A 24,647-nucleotide genomic window follows, 5' to 3' on the forward strand; every position below is an offset into this window, starting at 1 on the left:
CTGAGACATGCGCCATGGTAGGCGGGCAAGAGTGACATCATCAAATTCGAAAGATAAACTCAAAGGCGCATGATCAGATATAGCAATGGCGTCATATTCGCAATTCTTAACACTAGGCAAAAAACAAGGATCGATTATAATATAATCCTCGAATTTTTTTTTATAAACATGGAAGAAAAGAATATTCTGTTATCAGGATGTAAATATCTCCATAATTCAATCAATCCAAAATCGGTCAAAAAGGAGTTAATAAGTGATGCGGGGCAATTTAGAAGTCGCTGATTGGTTGAGCTCCTGTCAATCAAAGGATTTCAACAACCGTTAAAATCCCCACCCATTATCAACATATATTCACTTAAATCAGGCAGTAAAGCAAATACCTTTTTTAAAAAAAAAAGGATCATCTAAGTTAGGACCATACAAATTGACCAAAACAACTTTTCTGTTACAGATTACTCCTTTAACAATTAAAAATCTACCATTAGAATCTGACTCAATATCCTCTTGAGTAAATATATTGGATTTAATAAAGATGGACACTCCCTTAGTTTTACTCTGAGAAGTGGAGTGGAATTGCAAACCCCTCCACCATCCAAAAAATCTGTTTTGATCTCACGTCCTGCTATGTGTCTCTTGAGCAAAAATTATATCAGTTTGGAATCGGTTAATGATTTTAAAAGTCTTTTTCCATTTGATAGGATGATTCCAACCACGTACATTCCAACTTATTACATTAATCCGTTTAAATACTATACTATAATTTTATTCTACTTTATACATGCACAGAGCACATACCAATATGGGATGATCAAAAATGGCGGCGATGAAGAATACAACCACATAGAAAACACGCATGCTCCGGAACCACTCAATGGGATAAAACCCCCAACTCTAACCCCACCCCCTCCCCCCATAGCCCGAGAAAAAGCAGGCACCCTATGATAGAATACGAAGCCAGGGACTGCTCTGTCTGTACAAAAAAAATTAAAAAGATTCTCTCTCCCTCCCCCTAATTTTAAAAAAATGAAACCCACTGACCTTGTGAGAGGAGCAACAAAGTCTCAGCAAAGGAAAGTGTTTACCTTCCAGCATCTACAAACTATCCCATGTTTATATTTAATCTTTTTTTTTGGAACCGAAATAATGTTATCTCTTAAATTTAAAATGGCGCTGGTTTTCCTTTTTAACATTAAATCCCTAAAAAAAAGCTTTAAATTCGGTTATAAGACACCATAATAAAGCAAAAAAAAAGTTAATAACATATTTAACTCAACTAAATTTTCAAAAATACCAACTAGTAATATTGTATAAGTAATTGAACTCTCCCCTAAATATATATAAAAGTCGCCCCATTAGTAGGAAAAACTACCAATTAATTAATTAAAGAAACAAAAAAAGCATCAAACCCGATATTAGGTTAAATGAACAAGTCCCTTTACCTTCTTTTTCTCAGTTGAATGTCCGAATAACCATTTAAACAGTCATACTTGAACCATAGATCTTCTTTCCAAAAAAACCAATCAACAAATTCCCTTATCTTCTTTTAATAGTCTCTCAATGAAATGTCCAAGTAATCATCATAAATCTTCTTTCCAAAATGCCAATAATATACAGATAACCAAGCAGCCTTCCAAGACAGTTCATTCAGCAGCTGCAGCAAGTATAGTTTGAACGAGCACCAGTGCAACTTCAGGATCAAAAAATGTACGAGGAGGAGAATTAGGAGGAAAAACTTTAATTCTTGCTGAGTAACGCAAGGAAGGGAACACTTTCTTATCATATGCCTGTTTCATTACCAGAGCAAATTTTTATCTTTGTTCCATTACCTCCTTCGGATAATCCTCATAAAAACGGAGCTGGGATTCCTTAAATCTAAAACTCTCTGTTTTCTTGCCTGTCATATTATTTGATCTTTAATTTTAAAGTGATGAAAACAAACCAAAACAGACTTGGTTTATTTGGATCTTTAGATTTGGAAGTAAAAGCTCTGTGTGTTCTTTCTATATTAGGCAGCTGTGATAATATGGTAGGAAATAAGGTATGAAAAAGCTTACCAAAATAAGCAGTTAAATCTCCATCTTCGGCTCCTTGCAGCCCAACAATTCATATATTCCTTCGGCGAGACCTAGTTTCCAGGTCTATAATCTTATTTTGATCTCTTTCCAAACGAGTTGTAGTTTCAAACAATTTTTGCTTAGTTATCTTCAATTCCTCTTCGTGTGTAATAACATGAATTTCCAGGTCTTTAAGTTTTCCCAGAAATGACTTCATTTCATCACTATTCTTTTCCAGTTGGTCTTTAATTGATCCATTCTGATCTTTAATTGAATTCAGTGTCTGAACCATATCTTCAGCCCATGGTGGCATTTCATCAGATCTTTCTTTTTGTATCTTTCCTTTCCCATTACCTTTATCACTAGGTTCAGACAGGTTCTTTCCACTCCTCGTAGACATAGACATATTGTTCCCCCTCAAGAATCAGCAAATAAAAATTTTGAATTCAAAGTTTAAACTAGGGGGAAAGGAACAAAACTGGGAGCAGCACAAAAACTGCTGCTACTCCATTTTCACCATGGATGTCCAGTCCCTATATACTTCCATCCCCCATCAGGAGGGTCTCAAAGCTCTCTGCTTCTTTTTGGATTCCAGACCTAATCAGTTCCCCTCTACCACCACTCTGCTCCGTCTAGCGGAATTGGTCCTTACTCTTAATAATTTCTCCTTTGGCTCCTCCCACTTCCTCCAAACTAAAGGTGTAGCTATGGGCACCCGTATGTGTCCTAGCTATGCCTGCCTTTTTGTTGGCTTTGTGAAACAATCTATGTTCCAAACCTATTCTGGTATCTGTTCCCCACTTTTCCTTCGCTACATCGATGACTGCATTGGCGCTGCTTCCTGCACGCATGCTGAGCTCGTTGACTTCATTAACTTTGCCTCCAACTTTCACCCTGCCCTCAAGTTTACCTGGTCCATTTCCGGCACCTCCCTCCCCTTTCTAGATCGTTCTGTCTCTATCTCGGGAGACAGCTTATCTACTGACGTCTTCTATAATCCTACTGACTCTCACAGCTATCTGGACTATTCCTCTTCTCACCCTGTCTCTTGCAAAAATGCCATCCCCTTCTCGCAATTCCTCCGTCTCCGCCACATCTGCTGTCAGGATGAGGCTTTTCATTCCAGATGTCCTCTTTTTTTTAAAGAAAGGAGCTTCCCTTCCTCCACCATCAACTCTGCTCTCAAACGCATCTCCCCCATTTCACGCACATCTGCTCTCACTCCATCCTTCCGTCACCCCACTAGGAATAGGGTTCCTCTGGTCCTCACCTACCACCCCACCAGCCTCTGGGTCCAACATATAATTCTCTGTAACTTCCACCACCTCCAACGGGATCCCACCACTAAGCACATCTTTCCCTCCCCCCCCTCTCTGCATTCCGCGGGGATCGCTCCCTACGCAACTCCCTTGTCCATTCGTCCCCCCCATCCCTCCACACTGATCTCCCTCCTGGCACTTATCCTTGTAAGCGGAACAAGTGCTACACATGCCCTTACACTTCCTCCCTTACCACCATTCAGGGCCCCAGACAGTCCTTCCAGGTGAGGCGACACTTCACCTGTGAGTCGGCTGGGGTGATATACTGCATCCGGTGCTCCCGATGTGGCCTTCTATATATTGGTGAGACCCGTCGCAGACTGGGAGATCGTTTTGCTGAACACCTACGCTCCGTCTGCCAGAGAAAGCAGGATCTCCCAGTGGCCACACATTTTAATTCCACATCCCATTCCCATTCTGATATGTCTATCCACGGCCTCCTCTACTGTAAAGATGAAGCCACACTCATGTTGGAGGAATAACACCTTATATTCTGTCTGGGTAGCCTCCAACCTGATGGCATGAACATTGACTTCTCAAACTTCTGCTAATGCCCCACCTCCCCCTTGTACCCCATCCGTTATTTATTTATATACACACATTCTTTCTCTCTCTTGTTTTTCTCCCTCTGTCCCTCTGACTATACCCCTTGCCCATCCTCTGTGTTTTTTCCCCCTCCCCCTTTTCTTTCTTCCTGGGCCTCCTGTCCCATGATCCTCTCATATCCCTTTTGCCAATCACCTGTCCAGCTCTTGGCTCCATCCCTCCCCCTCCTGTCTTCTCCTATCATTTTGGATCTCCCCCTCCCCCTCCCACTTTCAAATCTCTTACTAGCTCTTCCTTCAGTTAGTCCTGACGAAGAGTCTCGGCCCGAAACGTCGACTGTACCTCTTCCTAGAGATGCTGCTTGGCCTGCTGCGTTCACCAGCAACTTCAATGTGTGTTGCTTGAATTTCCAGCATCTGCAGAATTCCGTGTGTTTGCGTGGCTACTCCATTTACAGACAGGCGCAGTCTCTTGCTGCAAGCTCTTTTAGCGGCAAGTAAGAAATCAATCACCAGAAAGTGGTTAAATCCAACATCACCTACATTAGAAGACTGGCATGAAATCATTTTGGAAATATTTAAAATGGAAAAGATGACCTACTCTCTGAGAATTCAAAAGGAAAAATTTTATCAAATTTGGAATAAATGGATTGAATTTATAACCCCAGAGCGAGCAGACTTTAGATGACTCTTCTAACGGTTTATACTGTTTGTCTCACCGACATAGTCATAGTGTTAATGTAAGCACCCTTGGCTCGAATGTTTACTGTTTTTTTTTTGAAAATGTGGAATTAACACAAGTAAAGAAAAGATCTGGGCACATTTTGGACCAGAAAGAAATGGACCAGAAGAGATGCATGGAAATTGGTATTCAACCATTATTATTAATATTTTTATAACAACTATTATTATTATTTAGTTTAATAGTGGAATTACAATTGCACATAAACATCTATTTGTGCCTAATTATTTTCTATATTATCTCAATGTGCACTTGTGAATGTACAAATTAATATAGATTTACTCACATAAAAAATGGAAAAGGTTATATATGTTTAAAAATGTGTATTACTTGTGAATACCTTATCCAAATAAAAATAAAATTAAAAAAAAAAGAATGCTACAGATCTAGCCCTCAGCAGAGTACGAAGCTCCTGGTTCATTCATGGGTTTTAATTTGGGTATGTATGGTATGTTCTTGTCGGCTCGCACTCATCCACACAGGTTTAAATGAAGTCAGTGACAGTTGTAGCATACTCATTCAGACTCGAAGATGAATCCCTGGATACCGTCCAGTCCACCAACTCAAAGCAGTCCTGTCAGTGCTCCTGTGCCTTCTTTGCCCATACCTTCTTAGTCCTCACTACTGGTGCTGTGGTCTTCAGTCTCTGCCTATACTCAGGGAGTAGAAGTACAGCCAGGTGATCAGACTTTCCAAAGTGTGGGTGTGGGATAGCACGGTAAGCGCTCTTGATGGTAGTAGAACAGTGGTCCAATGTGTTGGTTCCTCTGGTACCACAAGTGATATGTTGGTAACGATTATTTAGTGACTTTTTCAAGCTGGACTGATTAAAATCCCACCAAAATGATGGGGAAGGCATCAGGGTTCACTGTTGCATGCCTATTGATTATGTCACTCAGTTTGTCTATAGCCTGTCTGACACAGGCCTGAGGTGGAATGTACATTGCTACCAAGATGATGGCTGAAAACTCCCACAACACATAAAATGGACGACACTTAATCACTGGACGTTCCAGGTTGGGTGAGCAGGACTGGGACAGAACTGTCATGTTTGTGCACCATGAGGAGTTAATCATAAAGCTTATTCTACCTCCTCTGCCTTTGAAAGACTCAACAGCAGTCCTGTCTTGGCAGTGAATCATGAAGCCAGCGAGCTGTATCGCTGTGTCTGGAATGGTGGGGGATATCCAATACTCCGTGAAACAAAAAAAAATTAAATCCTAATGTCCTTCTGGTGCGGCAATCTTGCTCTGAGGTCTTCAGTTTTATTTTCCAGAGACTGCGTTTGCTAGCAGAATAAACAGTAGTGAAAGTCAGAATCCTCTTCTCCTTAAATGAACTTTTAATCCAGTGCAGCATCCTCTCTTCTGCTGAATTACAGGGGAATCACGCTTGCAACTGGAGACTGACTTCCAAAGTTCGACTTTGAGTCTTTGATAGATTTTTTTAAACGTCTTTAAACAATGTTGCTTGCTGTATTGTCCATGGCTGTAGCTGTGAATTTCAGCAGTAGCAGTCTAAAGCAGGAATATTTGGCGATTTCCATTAGAGCTGCTGACACAAGTTGACTTGGAAATGGTGTCTTTAAAAGGTTGACTGTTTCCCAAGAGAATTTGCTAACTATATTTTTTTGTTCCTCTAAAATCACCTATTTTCAACATATTGTGTGGCTAAGTAGTAAGTTTTAGGCTCAACTAATGAGTAGTGCTCAAAAATAAATGAATATTTCTATTGCAAAGCTGATGTTCAGTTTTTACTGGATTGTTGAATCATGAACGTATTCCCAATTTCACTTTAGTAGAATTAAACTATGTAAAATATGCATTGCTTTGAAGTTCTTGTCTTCCCTAGTTCACTTGTTGGGTGAAGATGATGTCCAAATGAATAGGATCAAGTATTTTTAGATTATTTAATGATAGGTCAATACAACAGTCTCAAATGCCATATTTACAGCTGCTGTTACAAAGTGTATAATATGAATAAAACTTTGGAAAATATGTCTTTAAGATAAAAGAAAGAAATATTTGAATAGCTTAGAATGTAAGAATAGGGTAACTGAGGTTATTTCCAGCGAGATGAGCTAAAATAACAAATGACCATCAAGATCTATAATTACTGTTTGACTAATGTAGAATATGTAGCATTGATATAAATGATAAGTCAGGCTTGAACTTCACTCATGATGAATAGGACCTGAGAGTCAATTATATCATAAAACCTCGTTGCTAACCACTTTACAGTAAGAAAAAGTTAGGATTTGTTTCATTCTGTCAATGGTAAGATCCAAATGAGTAAAGGGTCTTTTTGCAGATATTCTGTTCTCTATTCCCATCCTTTGCATTTGAAGCCCTTTGTCACTGAATTTTAATTTTGTTCTTGGCGATGATTACTATTGCCTGACTTGGATGGTCATTTAAAGGGAATGAATGTTTAAGGACAGGAATGCAAGGAATTAAATAGTGCATAAATTGTTCATGAATAATTTTGAAGTGAGCTATTTTAAATTACCTTGTTGTAAAATCATACCTCAGTAAGAAGTAAATGCTTTATACTGGTTAAGTCCCTAGATATAAATGGCCACTCTTCACATACACTCAGCTCCTTGAATCATACAGCACAGAAACAGGCCCCTTTGCCCACTTTGTCCATGCCAACTGTGATGCTTATCTACACGAATCGATTTGCATATAATAGACCCGTATTGCCGTCTTTCCTATCTAAAGACCTGTTCAATGTTTTAACAGGTCAAATTCCATCTGCCTCAACTCATTCCCGATAATGCCACCTTTTATTTGGAAAAACCTGCCCCTCAGATCTCTTCTGAGTTTCTCCCCTTTCCCGTAAACTTATGCTCTGTGGTTCTAGACACCTCTGCCTTGAGAAGAACATTCTGACAAACTATATTATCTATTCCTCTCATAATTTAATAAACCTCAATAATACCACCCCTCAGCCTCCTACATTCCAGTGAGAATGAATCCAGTCTGTCTAATCTTTCCTTATAACTACAGTGTTTCATTTCATGCAAATTTTCTAATGTGTTCTTCTCTAATACTACCAGATTCTTCATGGTGTGGTGACTGGAACTGTACATGAAACACCAAGCTGGTCAAAAGGCTTTTTATTCCAAACATGTTCACAGTGGGTTCATATGCAAGCACATACATTAATAGCTGCATGATGACTGCCAAGAACGCAAGCTGTTTTCTAACCTTTAATGCTGAGGTTATTTGTGTCACTTTTACCACTGACTCACTTTGAGCTGAACGAATTCAAATGCTGAAGTTTACTTGCTATGTATGGGTCAGTAGATAAACTTGCTGTGACTGTCACAAATATAGAAAGGAGAAGTCTTGTGAATTGTTCAGATGTAACTAAACATGCCTCGTCATAGAATTCTGTAAGTTAAAAATCTCTGCTTCTATAAATGATTGTGATGGAGCTGTAGCACATTGAGGCACTCAGGGCCTAGATTTACACTTGACTTTCACAATGCTTTGAATTTGTGATTGGACACTTGCTGAAAATGAGTTGTACATTTCCATTCAGGAGGGAAGAAAACCTCATACAGCTATGCTCAAGTCCGTCAAGCAATAAGATTGGCAAAAGCCTGGGGAAGCAATCTTCTGTTTGGCATCAGCTGGATAAACCAAAGAAATGGGTGTAAATAATCCAACAGAATAATTACATTAGGAATATCAGTGGAAATAGCAATCACTTGTTCAGGGCCAGATATTGAGGCACAGGGACATTTAAATCAGAGGTAGGGCAATTACAGATGCACATTCCTGGTCTAATGTTTGTTGTAATGTTGGTTTGTCAGGTTTGAAAGGAGACTGCTGTCACATAGAAATTGGCTACCCAGCCTGACTCCTATGGACCTGACCCAAGCACAGGACTGGTTATTAAAGCAATGCTGTTGTCAGGTTGCCCATGATCAGGTTATTTTTAAATTTTGTACCCAAGAAAATCTTTGGTGAAAAATACAAATGAGACAAATTCAGAACAGAATTTCAAGCTTCATTATTAACAATGGGAGAGAGGAGCCTGGCATCTGCCTAAAAAAAGGCAAAATATCAGCTTTTTATTAAGTGTAACATAAGTATTAAAAATTCCAGAGTTATTTAAGAAAATGTGGATACTGAGACGGGAAGGATGGAAGGTTTAAATAACTGGACAGAGCAAAGCTAAGAGGTATCTTATTAGATTAGATTATGAGGACACGCAGTCCTCTTTGTATTGTCATTTAGTAATGCATGCATTCAGAAATGATACAATCTTTCTCCAGTATGATATCACAGAAACACAAGACAAACCGACTGGAAAAACTGACAAAAACCACATAATTATAACATATAGTTACAACAGTGCAAAGCAATACCGTAATTCGATAAAGAACAGACCATGGGCACGGTAAAAAAAAAAGTCTCAAAGTCTCTCGAAAGTGCCATCATCTCACGCAGACGGTAGAAGGGAGAAAACTCTTCCTGCCATGAACCTCCAGCGCTGTAAACTTGCCGATGCAGCATCCTGGAAGCACCGAACCACAGCCGACTCTTGGGTCCGTCCGAAAACTTCGAGCCTCTGACACCGAGCACCATCTCTGCCGAGCGCTTTGACCCCGGCCCCGGCAATAGGCAAAGCCGAGGATTTGGGGCCTTCCCCTCCGGAGATTCTCAATCGCACAGTAGCAGCGGCAGCGAAGTGGGCATTTCAGAAGTTTCTCCAGGTGTTCCTCCATGCTTCTCACGTCTGTCTCCATCAAATCAGGATTGTGTACGGCCCCTAGTTAACACATACGATATCATTCGGAGTGGCCGCGCGCGTTGCATTGCGTTGCACCGCCATCTTCTCCTCCCCCTCCTTTTCCATCTCTTATCCATCTCTTGGACAGTTTTATGAACTAGCTGGAATCTGAACATCAGCTTCAGCATTGTATACTAAATGACAAATGTATACAAATGACAAACAGTTGACTGGTCTTTCAGTAAATTACTACATATTTGCTTTTTAAGTTGGACTAGTATCCTAAAGAGCTTACAACTAATAGGCAGTTGCTATACATGAATGTAGCTTTTGTGTGACCACTGATATTTTCTATCTTTAGGAGATCCACATCAGTTTGAACAAAAGTTTAACTATAGACGACCTATGTACCCTATCCTAAAGTACATGTGGGGATATGATAACTACAGACAAAGCATCAAGGTCTGTATTATTTTTATTTATTAAATGTATTATCCTTGTATGCCATGCACTTTGTATAACAAATATACTTTTTGTTGTTGGTCCATGGGAAGTGTTTCAAATACAGTACGCTACATTTGAAGCTCTATACTGCATTAACTATTTTTAATATTAAGGTAGTAATGTAATAAAGAGAACATACAAGTAAAGTTGTCAAACAAGCGTGTGTTTTTTAAAAAAAAAAATTTCTAATTGCTGACTTGCACATTTTGGATTAGATGAATTTAACTTGGAACTGAAATATGAGTTTACATGGCAATAGTGAACATTTATGAAAACCTTTTACTGTGATTTTATGCAACTCATGTAACTAAGCCTGCTTGTCCCTATATAATTACTTTAAGGTTTTGTTGGCCTTGAGTACTTGGTCGTATGCCTGCAATAGAAAGTTCAAAATTCCTACAGTACATCTACTTCATGTTTTTGGAGAGTGGGTTGAGTTTTGATCTGCTCTAATTGCTGTTTCTAATATAGAATGCATCCTCTATCGATCATCTTACAACAAAGCAAAAATGAGCGGGAAAACAGAGGATTGGGAAGCTTTTAAAAACCTACAGAGAGCAGCTTAAAGAATCATTAGGAGGGAAAAGATGAAATATGAAAGCAAGCTGGCAAACAATATCAAAGTGTATAGTAAAAGCTTTTTCAAGTATGTTTTTAAAAAAAATGTGAATGAGAGATGATAGTGGATATAGGACTGCTAGAAAATGAGGCCGGAGCAATAATAATGGAGGACAAGGAAATGGCAGATGAGTATTTTGCATCAGTCTTCATTGTGAAAGGCACTAGCAGTGTGCTGGATGTTGAAGGGTGTGAGGGAAGAGAAGTGAGTGCGGTTATTACTACAAGGGAGAAAGTGCTCTAAGGCTGAAAGACCTAAGGGAACGCAAGTCACCCGGACCAGAAGAACTGTACCTTAGGGTCCTGAAAGAGGTAGCGTTAAAGATTGTGGAGGCATTTGTAATGACTTTTCAAAAATCATTGGATTCGGGCATGGTGCCAGAGGACTGGAAAATTGCAAATATCACTCCACTCTCTTTAAGAAAGGAGGAAGGCAACAGAAAGGAAATTATAGACCGGTTAGTGTGACCTCAATGGTTGGGAAGATGTTAAGAGTCAGTTGTTAAGGACGAGGTTATGAAGTACTTGATGACACAGGACAAGATGGGATAAAGTCAGCATGGTTTCCTTAATCAAAAATCTTGCCTGACAAACCTGTTGGAATTCTTTGATTACAAGTAAGATAGATAAAGGGAATGCAGTAGATGTTGCCTATTTGGACTTTCAGAAGGCCTTTGACGTGATGTGACACATTAGGCTACTTACCAAGTCGAGAGCCCATGGGATTACAGGAAAATTACTGGCATGGTTAGACCACTGGCTGATTGGTAAGAGGCAGTGTGTTGGAATAAAAGGCTTTGTGGTTGGCTGCCAGAGACTAGTGGTGTTCCACAGGGGTCGGTGTTGGAACTGCTTTTTGTGCTGTATATCAATGATTTTAGATGATGAAATAGATGGCTTTGTTGCCAAGTTTGCAGATGATGTGAAGATTGGTGAAGGGGCAGGTAGTGTCTGTCAAGGAAACAGGTAGGCTACAGAAGGACTTGGACAGATTAGGCAAGAAAATGGCAAATGAAATACAGTGCTGGAAAATGCATGGTCATGCACTTTGGTAGAAGAAATAAATGTGCAGACTAGTTTCTAAACAGGGAGAAAATCCAGAAATCTGAGATGCAAAGGGACTTAGGAGGCCTTGTGCAGATCCCTCTAAAGGTTAACTTGCAGGTAGAGTTGGTGGAGAGGAAGGCAAATGCAATGTTAGTATTCATTTCAAGAGGTCTAGAATACAAGAGCAGGGATGTGATGCTGAGGCTTTATAAGGCTCTGGTGAACAGTTTTGTACTTTTCATTTGAGGAAAGATGTACTGGTGTTGCGTAGGGTCCAGAGGAGGTTCACAAGGATGATTCTGGGAATGAAAAGGTTATCATACAAGGGACGTTTGATGGCTCTGAGTCTGTGTTCGCTAGAATTTAGAAGGATGAGGTGGGGGGAGGGTCTCATTAAAACCTTTCAAATGTTGAAAGGCTTAGACAGAGTAGATATGGAAAGAATGTTCCCCACGGTGGGGGAGTCTAGGACAAGAGGGCACAGCCTCAAGATAGAGGGGTGTCCATTTAAAACAGAGATGTGGAGAAGTTTCTTTGGCTAGAGGGTGGTGAATTTGTGGAAGTTGTTGCCAAGGGCAGCTGTGGAAACCAGGTCATTGGGTGCATTTAAGGCAGAGCTTGATAGGTTATTGATTGGATGCGGCATCAAAGGTTAAGGAGAAGGCTGAGGAGGGGGGATATGGATCATCCATGATTGAATGGCAGAGCAGACTCGATAGGCCAAATGGCCTAATTCTGTCTCATGGGCTTATCTTGATTAGATGCAACTTCAGGACAAGAGGAGATTCTCTAGATATTAATCTTGCAGTGAAATTTAAGGTTTAATATCTGGAAAAATCCAGAAAGAGACTTTTATTTTGCAACTGTTATAAACATATGATTGCATGATATAAATTGCTTTGCAACTGAACTGTTTATTCTCTTTGGCTTTCAGAATTTAGCTGACTATGCTTTTGACAACTTGGAGGCAATGAACCCTCCTCTTTTTCTGCGATTTCTCAATTTGCTCATCAACGATGCCATTTTTCTGTTGGATGAAGCCATCCAGGTATCTTGTGCTAGCAAGTCATTTTTGTTTATATTTCAGTTTTTAAGCATGCTCTTCTGTAGTCCATTCAAAAACAAAAAGTCAGATGGGCAATAATTAATTTATTTTTATTTTCTTTCACTGCTCCTCTTCTGAACATAGTGACTCATGACCATGTACCAGAGATCTCATTCACTGCTGGTACCAGGCAATCTCATTCACTTCTGATATGTCTGCAGACTTGGTGTCCTCTCAGTTCTTTGTGTGAATGTCTCTTGAAGGCATTACAGCTGAGACTAATTCTTTCTCAGCAATACATCAACACAGTGATATATACTTAATAAGTTATGGGGTCAAGTGGGGAGGTTATAAATATTTTTTTGAATTACTTTTCTTTTGAATTGACTAATTAGAAATCCACATGAAAATGCAAAAGGCTAACAGATGACGTGACAGGCTTGGAATAATGTTTCTCTCTTGTTTAAGCATTTAAATTGTTTGTCTTAGTTTTATTATATTTTACAGTATTTGAGCAAGATTAAGATTCAACAAATTGAGAAGGATCGAGGAGAATGGAATAATTTGCCTCCTGAAGCTCGTAGGGAAAAGGAGGGAAACCTTCAGATGTTTGGACAACTTGCACGTTTCCACAACATTATGTCCAATGAAACAATTGGAACATTGGCCTTTCTCACTTCAGGTTAGTGCCTTTGAACTGCCACGTATGGCACGAGGGGAGTCAATGGAGCATTGGTACCTAATGCAACATGTGAATTTTAATAAACTCTATATATTTGTAACTGCCAGATGAAGTCAATTCATTTATTTAAGATACAAAGGCAGGTAAATCTCTGGGTGTGTAAAACATGCCTTGTTTTATTTTATTTCATTTCTGAAAAGGGCAAGAATCGAGTGCATGGAGTACGGTGCCTAAAATTTTTGCACAGTTCTGTATATTGGCTAAATAGGAAGATGGTGGAGAAGCAGAAATAAGAGTACTTCGCTTTGTGTTATCTCCGTAATATTAAGTGTTATTTGGTAACTGGAAAGACGTAATATAAGACAAAAAGAGTGCAAGAAGTGAGGTAGCACTTATGATTCGTTTAAAGATCTGATGGTGGAGAGGAAGAAGATGTTCCTAAAATGTTACACATCTTCAGGCTCCTGTACCACCTCCCTGATGGCAGCAGTAAGAAGAGGGCATGTCCATAAGTTGTGATCTAGAATATATTGGCTGAAGAAAGTTCAATATTAATTTGCAAATATTAATGGAATAAATATGTAAAACAGGAAAAGAAACAGCATGAACATTAATTTTACACGTCAAAAATATTGCCATGTGCATGTTAGGCCAGATCACTTCCCTCCATGCAGCAAATGAACCTTCCAAATACTGGTAAGACCATGAGACAAAGGTGCAGGATTAGGCCATTCGGCCCACTGAGTCTGCTCTGCCATTTCATCATGGCTGATCCATTTTCCCTCTTAACCCCATTCTCCTGCCTTTTTCCCATAACTGTTCATGCCCTGACTAATCAAGAACCTGTCAACCTCCATCTTAAATACACCTAATGACTTGGCCTCCACAGCCACCTGTGGCAACAAATTCCACAGATTCACCACCCTCTGGCTAAAGAAATTCCTCCTCCATCTCTACTTTAAATGGTCATCCCTCTATCCTAAGGTTGTGCCTTCTGGTCCTAGATCCCCATGATAGGAAACATCCTCTCCACATCCACTCTGTCGAGGCCTTTCAATATTCGATTATGTTTCAATGAGATCCTCTTTCATTCCCAGAATCATTCTCCTGAACCTCCTCTGAATTTTTCAATCTCAGCACATTCTTTCTTAGATGAGGAGTCCAAAACTGCTCAGTAGTTCAAGTGAGACCTCACCAGTGCCTTATAAAGCCTCAGTATTACATCCTTGCTTTTATATTCTAGTCCTCGCGAAATGTACGCTAACCTTGCAATTGCCTTGCTCACCACTGACTCAACCTTTAGGGAATCCTCCACAAGGACTCTTTAAGTCCCTTTCTGCACGTCAGATTTTTGAATTTTCTCCTCGTTTAGAAAATAGTCTATGCTCTTAGTCCTTCTACCAAACTGCATGACCATATATATCTCGACACTGCATTTCATCTGCCACTTATTCACCCATTCTCCTAATCAAGTCCTTCTGCAGCCTCTCTGCTTCCTCAACACTACTTGCCCCTCCACGTATCTGCCAACTTGGCCACAAGGCCATCAATTCCATCATCCAAAGCATTGACATTTAAAAAAAAAGTGGTCCTATACCGACCCCTGCAGAACACCACTAGCCACTGGCAGCTAATCAGAAAAGGCTCCCTTTATTCCCACGCTTTGCCTCCTACCAATCAGCCAATCCTCTATCTATGCTTGTGTCTTTTCTGTAATACCATAGCTCTTACCTTGTTAAGCAGCCTTGTGTTTGGCATCTTGTCAAAGGTCTTCTGAAAATCCAAGTACACAACATCCACTGATTCTCCATTGTCTAACCTGCTTATTATTTCCTCAAAAATTTCCAACAGATTTGTCAGGCAAGATTTTCCCTGAGGAAACCATGCTGACTCTGGCCTATTTTATCATGTGCCTCCAAGTACCCTGAAACCTCGTCCTTAAAAAGTCGACTCCCAACATCTTCCTAACCATTGAGGTCAGGCTAACTGGTCTATAATTTCCTTTCTTCTTCTGCCTCCCTCCCTTCTTGAAGAATGGAGTGACATTTGCAATTTTCCAGTCCTTTGGAACCATGCCAGAATCTAGTGATTCTTGAAAGATCATTACTAATGCCTCGACAATCTCTCCAGCTACCTCTTTCGGAACCCTGGGATGTAGTTCGTCTGGTCCAGGTGACTTATCTACCTTAAGACCTTTCAGCTTCCCAAGCACTTTCTCCCCAGTAATAGCAATTGCACTCACTTCTACCCCCGACATTCTTGAAATTCCAACATTCTGCTAGTGTCTTCCACAGTGAAGACTGATGCAAAATATTTATTCAATTCATCTGCCGTTTCCTTGTCCCCCATTACTACCTCTCCAGCATCATTTTCCAGCAGCCTGCTATCTACTCTTGCCTTTCTTTTACTCTTTATATATCTGATAAATTGTTTTGTATCCTCTTTGATATTTTTGGCTAATTTATCTTCCTATTTTATTTTCTTCCCACCATATGGCTTTATTAGTTATATTATATTGAGAAGCTTTTAAAAACTAATTCTCTAACTTACCACTAATTCTTGCTCTATTATACGCTGTCTCTTTTGCTTTTATGCTATCTTTGACTTTCCTTGTCAGCTATGGTTGCAACCTGGTTGCCTTTAGAATACTACTACCTTTTCTGATGTAAATGAAGTACTTAACATTAAAACTCAGGACAAGGGGTTATGTTCTTTACATTAAAAATTGTTTTGATATTGGCTGTCCTATTCAAATCTTTATATTATGATCAGCAGGAGGCTGCAATAAGCAGTTTCTGAAGTTCAGAGCATTTTGAGTGGAGCCTTAATGCACAAGAATCTGATTTTTGAGTTCTATATCTGTCAACCCTCATCCTGCTCCCCAGCTGATTCATACAGAATTTATCCTCAAATTTCTGTATAATTCTTCCTTCATAATAGTTCATGATTTCCTTTGTTTTGCCTTTGATTTTAAAACACATGGATGAGAAAGAATTTCTTAAGTGAGAGAGTAATGAATCTCTGGAATTTATTGCCACGGACATCTGTGAAGGGCAAGTCATTGAGTAACTTTGAAGTGGAGGTTGATAGATTCTTGATTAGTCAGGGTGTCAAAGGTTATGGAGCGAAAGCAGCAGAATAGGGTTGAAGGGGATAATAAATCAGCTATGATCAAATGGTGGAGCAGACTCAATGGTCCAAATAGCCTAACTCTTCTCTTGTGTCTTATGGTGTTAAACATCCCAATGAATTGATACTGTTTTTGAAAGTGTAATTCAAATTTTAAAAGCTGAACATTGTGATCTCATACATGACCTGTGAGTGACTTCAGTAAACTGAGCATTATGATCTGAATGTCATTTGTTCAGCTGTAGACATTGTAATTAACTTCCTACAGGCAGGCCAAGAAAGAACCTGATTCTGGTTACAAAGCAATGATGCATAAGATACCTATTCTCAGAAATATTAGTCACCTAAAACCCAATTTTACTTGAAAACTTAAAGCTTTTCAATTTAATTTGTGACAATATGTTCTGACAATAGTGATTATTTAATTTCTAAGGATGAGTCAATACTGACAGGAGTGGAAGGAAAGAATAGAAGGTATTTTAGTTTTTAAAAGCTGCCTTCAAACTGTGATGAGTTTAGTTACCAAACATCATTCTCTCTGCTAGAAATCAAGGCCTTGTGTGTGCATCCCATCCTTGCTGAGCGGATCATCTCGATGCTGAATTACTTTCTTCAGCACTTAGTGGGGCCTAAAATGGGTGCCCTGAAAGTCAAGGATTTCAGTGAATTTGACTTTAAGCCTCAACAGTTGGTGTCTGATATTTGCACCATCTACTTGAACTTGGGGTAAGTGACAACAGTTCAACAAAATGTAGTTCAGTTTCATAGAATACCTATAATCTGAGTCTCAGAATTGGAATATTCCAGTGTAATACTTGATTACTAAAGATTCTAAGATTTATTATCACTAAGAATGCTGTAAGATAGACAGTATTCCCAGTCCCTTTAGGTTGTTGTAATTAGCATCCAAGACCGTGGAAAATAGAATACTAGTTTCTCCCTGTTTTCCCTCCCATTTAAAGTTAATACATATATTCTTTGCCAGTTACAGCATTTGATCTCCCATGTGCAATTTGTGCACCATTTTAACATAAATATTCTTTGCTCTTCTAATTTTAAATTAGGTGGGCAAGGATTTCAGTTTATGTGGAAAATATAGTGCGTTAGAAAGAGCACAGAAAAGAAATTCAACTCAATTGAGCAGGCCGCTGATCTTTAATCTCTACAGGGTCTTTTAAATCTGGTTTATTGTTCTATACACAAGCACATTTGTATGTACAGGTGCATTGAAGAACTTAAGTGCAGCAACATCACAGGCACATAATATCAGAGAAGCAGCATTCACAAGTAAAGCAAATTAATCATAAATTATACACAATTTTTATAAGAAAACGAAGTCCATTTTGTGCAAAGTGGTCAATCTGTTGCTAAACACTAGTGATTAGGGTTTTGCTGGTTGGGTCAAGAACTGGATGTTTGAAGAGAAATAACTATTCTTGAAGGTCTAGGACTTCAGGTTTCTGATCTTTCTGCCCAATGGTAGTTGTGAGAAGATAGCATGGCCCGACTGGTGGGTATCTTTGATAATTAATGATATGGAGTGTTTGATTGCTCTGGGCCTGTACTTGTTGGAGTTTAGAAAAATGAGGGGAAATGTCATTGAAACCTACCAAATCTTAAATGGCCTAGATAAGAATGGATGTGAAGATGTTTCCAGTGGTGTGAGAGCCTAGGACCAGAGGGCACAGTCTGACTAGAAGGATATCCCTTCAGAGCAGAGGTGAGGAATTTCTGTAGCCATGTGGTGGTGAATCTGTGGAATTCATTGCCACCGACATCTGTGGAAGCCAAGTCATTGCGTATATTTAAAGCGGAACTTGATAGGTTTTTGATTAGTAAAGGTGTCAAAGATTATGGGGGGGGAGGAGGCAAGAAAATGGGGTTGAAAGGGAAATTAAATCAGCCATGATTGAATGGCAGAGCAGACTAAATGAGCTGAATGACCCAGTTCTGTTGCTATATCTTATGAATGTTGCCTTTTGATGTAGTGCCTCCTGTGGGTATTATTGGTGGTCAGGAGGTAGGTGCCCATGATATATTGGGCAGAGACCATTACTCTCTGCAGCTTTTTGTGTTCCTGCCATTACAATTGTTGTACCAGGCCTTGATGCAGCCAGTCAGGATATTTTCAACAGGACATCTTTAAGAATTTTGTTAGTATTCCATGATAAGCTGAGCCCCTTTAACTTCCAAAGAAGGTAAAAATACGGGCACACTTACGATTGCATAATAGTGGTTCGTAATTATCCAGAATAATGTGTGTGTAAAGTGTCCCTTTGTGTATACAAAGTAGAATGAATATATTTAAGTACATCTTCCTTTGAATCGACTTCTTCCTCAAGAAGAGATAGTATATGTGACATTAATGGGAATTTTTTTTGGTTTTCACCTTCATTCTGATAATGGGATTTCCTTGGTTTAAATGGACTAACTTGCATGCCTTAATCCATGTCTGAATTTAGTTTTAATATTTTCTCAAACATGCAGTTAAAATGTGTTTTTAACTTTCCCTTGATATTTGGATCAAAACCAAACAACTTGTTTAAAAATATTTGGTCACCTTAGTTTATAATTGTTAATTCTCCTTCTCTTGTTCCATCAGAGCAAAGGATGATTTCTGTGCTACGGTACCAAAGGATGGGCGCTCCTATTCCCCTATGCTATTTGCACAGACAGTGAGAGTATTGAAAAAGATCAACAAGCCTGGCAACATGATCATGGCATTCAGTGAACTGGCTGATAAAGTAAAGGTTAGTATGTCATGTGTTTAATCAAGTGGTTTAATTAGACACAAAGATACTAATATCTCTGGTGACTACAGAGACTTTGAGATCACGACAATTGAAATAGCATTACAATAGCAGCTGAGCATACCAGCTAACAAGATGATTTTTTTTTGTAATTTCTTTTTTATTTAAGTTCATCATCAAACAAACATTTCCATAAGATGTATTTTGATTGTTATGCATTCATAGTGAACTCTCTTACAGTACATTAATACAGGAAACTGAACATTGTAAAGGTATTCACTGGGATGGCTCTAAGTTGCATTGGATGTTGCTTGTGCATAGAATGAACTAATAAGGGAAAGGAAATAGACAATAATCCACATCTCGCTGAGATGTTAGCTTGAGGATATATTAAAACAATGTGAGTTAGCGGAGATACTGAAATAGAATTGCAACACCATACACTTGTCGTAAACACAAAATAATCAGCTGATGCTGGGATCAAAGCAACACTCACAACACGCTGGAAAAACTCAGCAGGTCAGACAACATCCGTGGAAACGATGAGTCGACGTTTTGGGCCGGAACCCTTCGTCAGGACTGTAGAGGGAAGGGAAGGGACCATACACTTGTCGTCTTAAACCTGGGTTTTAAGATTATGGGTGTCTCTAGATTATGGACATTGTGGACATGGTAATTTCAGTTTGAAGTTAGACGGGAAGTTGTTTTATAGGACAGAAGGATTATTAATTTGTGTTTTAGCTCAGTGCATTATGACATGAAACTTGATCTTATGACTAGGGTGTCTTTACTATTCATGTGATAAAGCTGAAAGTGGGGAAAATGCCCTTCCTAATGGATGTCATTTTCAACACTTCAACTCTGACGTGTATATTTCTGTTTACTGACTAAAATTGCAGCATTAAAGAAATCAAAGCAGGCATTCAGTTTAGTTTTAGTTTTTTTAGACATGTTACAGTGCTGTATACCTAATAAAATAAAGAAAACTAATAGCTAAGATTTCTACAAAACAATATAATTTAGTAGTTTGGTGATAAAATGAAAACACACAGGTGGCTGCTTTGAGATGATAGCTGTGATATCTTGCATGTTTATTAAAATTAGCTCCAGTAAATAGAACAACATGCCAGTAATCCAAAGTAAACTTTAGTCTTTCCTGTTAAAACATCATGGATATCTGGTGCTATAATCCAGAACCTATGTCATTGCTGAGCCAGTAAATGTGACGTCTCAACAAAATGCTACTTGAGTTAAAATAGTTCAGTTAGTTTCTGTGAAACTAATCTCCAGATTAATCTGTTAATTTGTGAATTAGAATTATGGAGGGCCCTGTGAACGGAATTCCATAGGGATTCCTATATCATGGCTGTAATCTGATATGCTCTGCGTAAATGGTGATAGCCTCTTCTTAGCAACAGTCTTTTCTCCATGAAATTATAACAAAGCAGGTGATTCTGGAAATCAGAAATAAAAAGTGCTGGACATAGTCAGCAGGTCAAGCAGCATCTGTGGAAAGAGGAATTTGTTAAGTTGAAGAAACCAAATGCAGATTGGGTGATCAGTTTGCAAAGTACTTGCATTCAGTCTGCAGAGGTAACCCTCCGCTGCCTGCCACTTAAATTCACCAGCACCACCACTACCACCATCATCATCACCATCAGGTGCTGTGCCCAGTTTGAGCTTTGACTGCCATGGCCCACACACTCCTGTTTCGGGTCAAGTGGATCAATTCATTGGTATTCATCTCCAGTTCTCTGGCTGCTGTCTCCATCATCATTTGTCTTTGTCTTGCTCTTGCTTTCTTCCCTTCAATCTTTCCCATAGTTACCGTGCATTCTAACTCCTCTTTCCTAATCACATGTCCAATGAAGTTACGTTGCCTTTTCATGATCTCATACATTATTTCTCTTTTTGTTTGCTCTGTTCATGACATCCTCATTAGATATTCGTTTCATCCATGATGTTCTTTGCATCCTCCTCAAAAACCACATCTCTGCTGCTTCAATTCGTTTCCTCATGTTACTAGATACTGTCCAACATTCTGAGCCATATAACATAAATGGATAAACGTAACATTTCAGTACTCTGAGGCGGGTTGTCATGCCTAGTTTAGTATTGGTCAGTATACTCTTCATTCTCGTCAAGGTGTCTTTTGCCATCCCTATTCTTCTTTTGATGTCCATGTCACACCTGCCATCTGATGTCACCCAGCTTCCTAAGTAGCAAAAGTTCTTCACTTGTTTTATGTCTTCCCCATTTATTCTCAGCCTGCAGATAGGATTCTCCTTCTTTTTGGATTGAATTGAATGATCTTTATTGTCATTATACATAGGTACAATGAAACTCTGTTTGGCTTCCTCTCAGGCAATTAAATAAAGCAGTAGATAAAAACAAGACAGTAATAGAAAAACAGTATTAAATAGATGTAACAGAAAATAAGTTGCAGCAGCACCAGAATATCACAGTAATGCGCAAAGTGCCGTTAGTGCAAGTATTTGAGTCCTTGTGTGTGGATGTGTGTGCTCACAGTTTCAGTCATTGTTCTGTGGGAGTGGTGTGATGGAGGCCACGGCTCTGGGATAGAAGCTGTTCCTCAGTCTATTTGATCTGGCTTTTTAGTGTCCTGAACCTTTTGCTGGGTGGCAGCAGGTCAAACAGGGAGTGGCCGGGGTGTGTGGTGTCTCTGGTTATGCTGATTGCTTTCCTCCTGAGTCTGCTGGAATAGATGGTGTCCAGTCCTGGGAGCCCCATCCTGACAATTCGCTGGGCCGCCCACCTTCACCACGCGATGCAGGTCTTGTCGCTCAGCGGCTGTGCAGCTGGCATACCACACTGTGGCACTGTTGGTCAGGATGGTTTCAATTCTTTTTGGATATCACCATACATTGTGTCTTTTTAAAATTGATAGACCCATTTTTGCACTTTCTTCAACAACTATATCAATTACGTTTTGTAGTTCTTCCCCCGTACTTGCAATTAACACAGTGTCATCTGCGTATCTAAAATTATTGATGTTTTCACCGCCAACTTTGATTCCCAAGATGTCTCTTATTTTTTGTAATATTGTTTCACTGTACACATTAAATAAATCAGGGGAGAAAACACACCCTTGTCCAATGCCTCTCTTGATTTTCGTAAACTGACTCATTTCTCTATTCTTACAGCGGCAGTTTGTTCCCAGTACAGATTTCTGATTAGGCGGAGGTCTTTTGATTCTAGATCTAGAGTTTCCTGTAATATTTTGAATAACTTATTGTCCTTCACTTTATCAAATGCTTTTGTGTAGTTGATAAACAAGCAAACAAATCTTTTTGCACCTGAATAACTCGTTCTGATAGTATCCTTAACGTCAATATTGCGTTTCTTGTACCTTTGTCTTTCATAAAACCGCATTGTTCTTTACCTATTTCAGCTTGTATCTTACTTTTAGCTCTTGTCATCAAAATTCTTAGGATCACAGTGTGACTTTTCTATATGAGACCCCCTGCAGGTTCATATTCTGCTTAGTTTATTGTCATGTCAAAACCTGGGCCTCTGTGCCTCCCTCTGCAATTAGATCCTCAACTTCCTAACCAGAAGACCACAATCTGTGTGGATTGCTTATGGCACCTGAGGGGTGTATGCTTAGCCCACTGCTGTACTCTCGATATACACATGACTGTGTGGCTAGGCATAGCTCAAATACCATCTATGAATTTGCTGACAACAACCATCGTTGGTAGAATCTCAGGTGGTGACAAGAGGGTGTACAGGAGTGAGATATGCCAGCTAGTGGAGTGGTGCTATGAAAGAGCTGATTGTGGACTTCAGGAAGGGAAAGACGAAGGAACACATGCCAATCCTCAGAGGGATCAGAAGTGGAGAGAACAAGCAGTTTCAAGTTCCTAGGTGTCAAGATCTCTGAGGATCTAACCTGGTTCCAACATATTGACACAGTTGTAAAGAAGGCAAGGCCGCAGCTCTACTTCATTAGAAGTTTGATGCGATTTGGTATGTCAACAAATACCCTCAAAAACTTCTATAGATGCACTGTGGAGAACATTCTGACAGGCTGTATCACTGTCTGGTATGGAGGGGCTACTGCACAGGACCAAAAGACGCTGCAGAAGGTTGTAAATCTAGTCAGCTCCATCTTGGGTACTAGCCTACAAAGTACCCAGGACATCTCCAGGGAGCGGTATCTCAGAAGGGCAGCGTCCATTATTAAGGACCTCCAGTGCCCTTTTCTCACTGTTGCCATCTGGAAGGAGATACAGAAGCCTGAAAGCACACACTCAGCGATTCAGGAACAGCTTCTTCCCTTCTGCCATCCGATTCCTAAATGGACATTTAACCTGTGAACACTACCTCACTTTTTTTAATATACAGTACTTCTGTTTTTGCACGTTTTTAATCTATTCAATATACATATACTGTAATTGATTTACTTGTTTTTTATTTTTCCTCTTCTATATAATGTATTGCATTGAGCTGCTGGATTTTCACATCACATGTCGATGATAATAAATCTGATTTGGATTCTGAATGCCAGTGTGTAATGAAATTCCTTGTGTGAAGCTCATTGTAAATAATGTACAAACGTACATGGTAACAATAACTGCAAGAGCAAAACAACACTGGTGCAAAGATTGTAATGCAATTTGTTACAATGAAGCCCAAGATAATTTAAAGAAACAACAGTTCTTCTGGTCTGGGCACATTGAAGCCTTCCAGACTCCATACTGAATTTGCCAACTTTAGGTATTTTTTTAAATCCGTATTAGCACTAGCCATTACTGCCAGACATCCATCTGTAATTTTAGCTGTTTTCTCTTTCAAAAAGTACAATCTAGCTTGTTGGGCATGTCCCATGGCCTTGCTGTTAACTGCACAAGACATGAGCATAAACTGTGTCATTAACCCATTAATGCCTCATTAACCCATTTGGTTTCATCAGAGATATTCCCCTTTTTCCATTTCTTTTTCCCATTATTGCATCTGAAAACTAACTTCCTTTCTCTATGCTAATTCTGATAAATGGTCTTGGATTGAAACATTAACTCTGTTTTACTCTTTCCCACAGATGCTACCTGCCCTTATAAGTATTTACATTTTTTCTATTGTTATTTAAGCCTTTGTTTCATGTCTTATGTGCCACTTCAGTATTGTTAAGTTTAGGAATGTTCCCTTTTGCTATGGTACCATTCTTGACCACAATAACATTAATCTGCTAATCAGTCCCTTGCAGACCTACAACAGCAGGAAGAGGAGATATTCGTAGATGCACCGGATGAATTTCTCGACCCAATAATGAGCACACTGATGACTGATCCAGTTTTACTGCCCTCCTCTAGGGTGACAGTTGATCGGTCAACTATAGCTAGGCATCTCCTCAGGTAAGCAATTTATTTTCACTGTCCAGATTTGATAACTGAATTTTCAAGGATGAATTTCATTTCCATTCTCTGTTGTTTCTCCTGTTATGTT

The 24,647-nt window shown here is 39.4% G+C and overlaps 1 protein-coding gene across 6 annotated transcripts in view; it reads left to right on the forward strand.

Annotated features, from left to right (window-relative positions):
• The window catches only part of ube4a (ubiquitination factor E4A (UFD2 homolog, yeast)), an 83,528-nt gene that overhangs the window by 55,600 nt on the left and 3,281 nt on the right, over window positions 1–24,647 (forward strand). For 5 of the 6 annotated variants that reach the window (XM_063038576.1, XM_063038571.1, XM_063038573.1 and 2 more), the window contains 6 exons: window positions 9,768–9,868; window positions 12,510–12,623; window positions 13,110–13,302; window positions 16,977–17,157; window positions 19,034–19,181; window positions 24,399–24,556. In XM_063038576.1, the coding sequence (XP_062894646.1) occupies window positions 9,768–9,868; window positions 12,510–12,623; window positions 13,110–13,302; window positions 16,977–17,157; window positions 19,034–19,181; window positions 24,399–24,556 (895 nt within the window). The remainder of the gene's footprint in view (window positions 1–9,767; window positions 9,869–12,509; window positions 12,624–13,109; window positions 13,303–16,976; window positions 17,158–19,033; window positions 19,182–24,398; window positions 24,557–24,647) is intronic. The other variant, XM_063038575.1, reaches the window with a different exon arrangement.

The sequence above is a fragment of the Mobula hypostoma genome, chromosome X2 (assembly GCF_963921235.1).
Source record: "Mobula hypostoma chromosome X2, sMobHyp1.1, whole genome shotgun sequence".
NCBI classification, from domain to species: Eukaryota; Metazoa; Chordata; class Chondrichthyes; order Myliobatiformes; family Myliobatidae; genus Mobula; species Mobula hypostoma.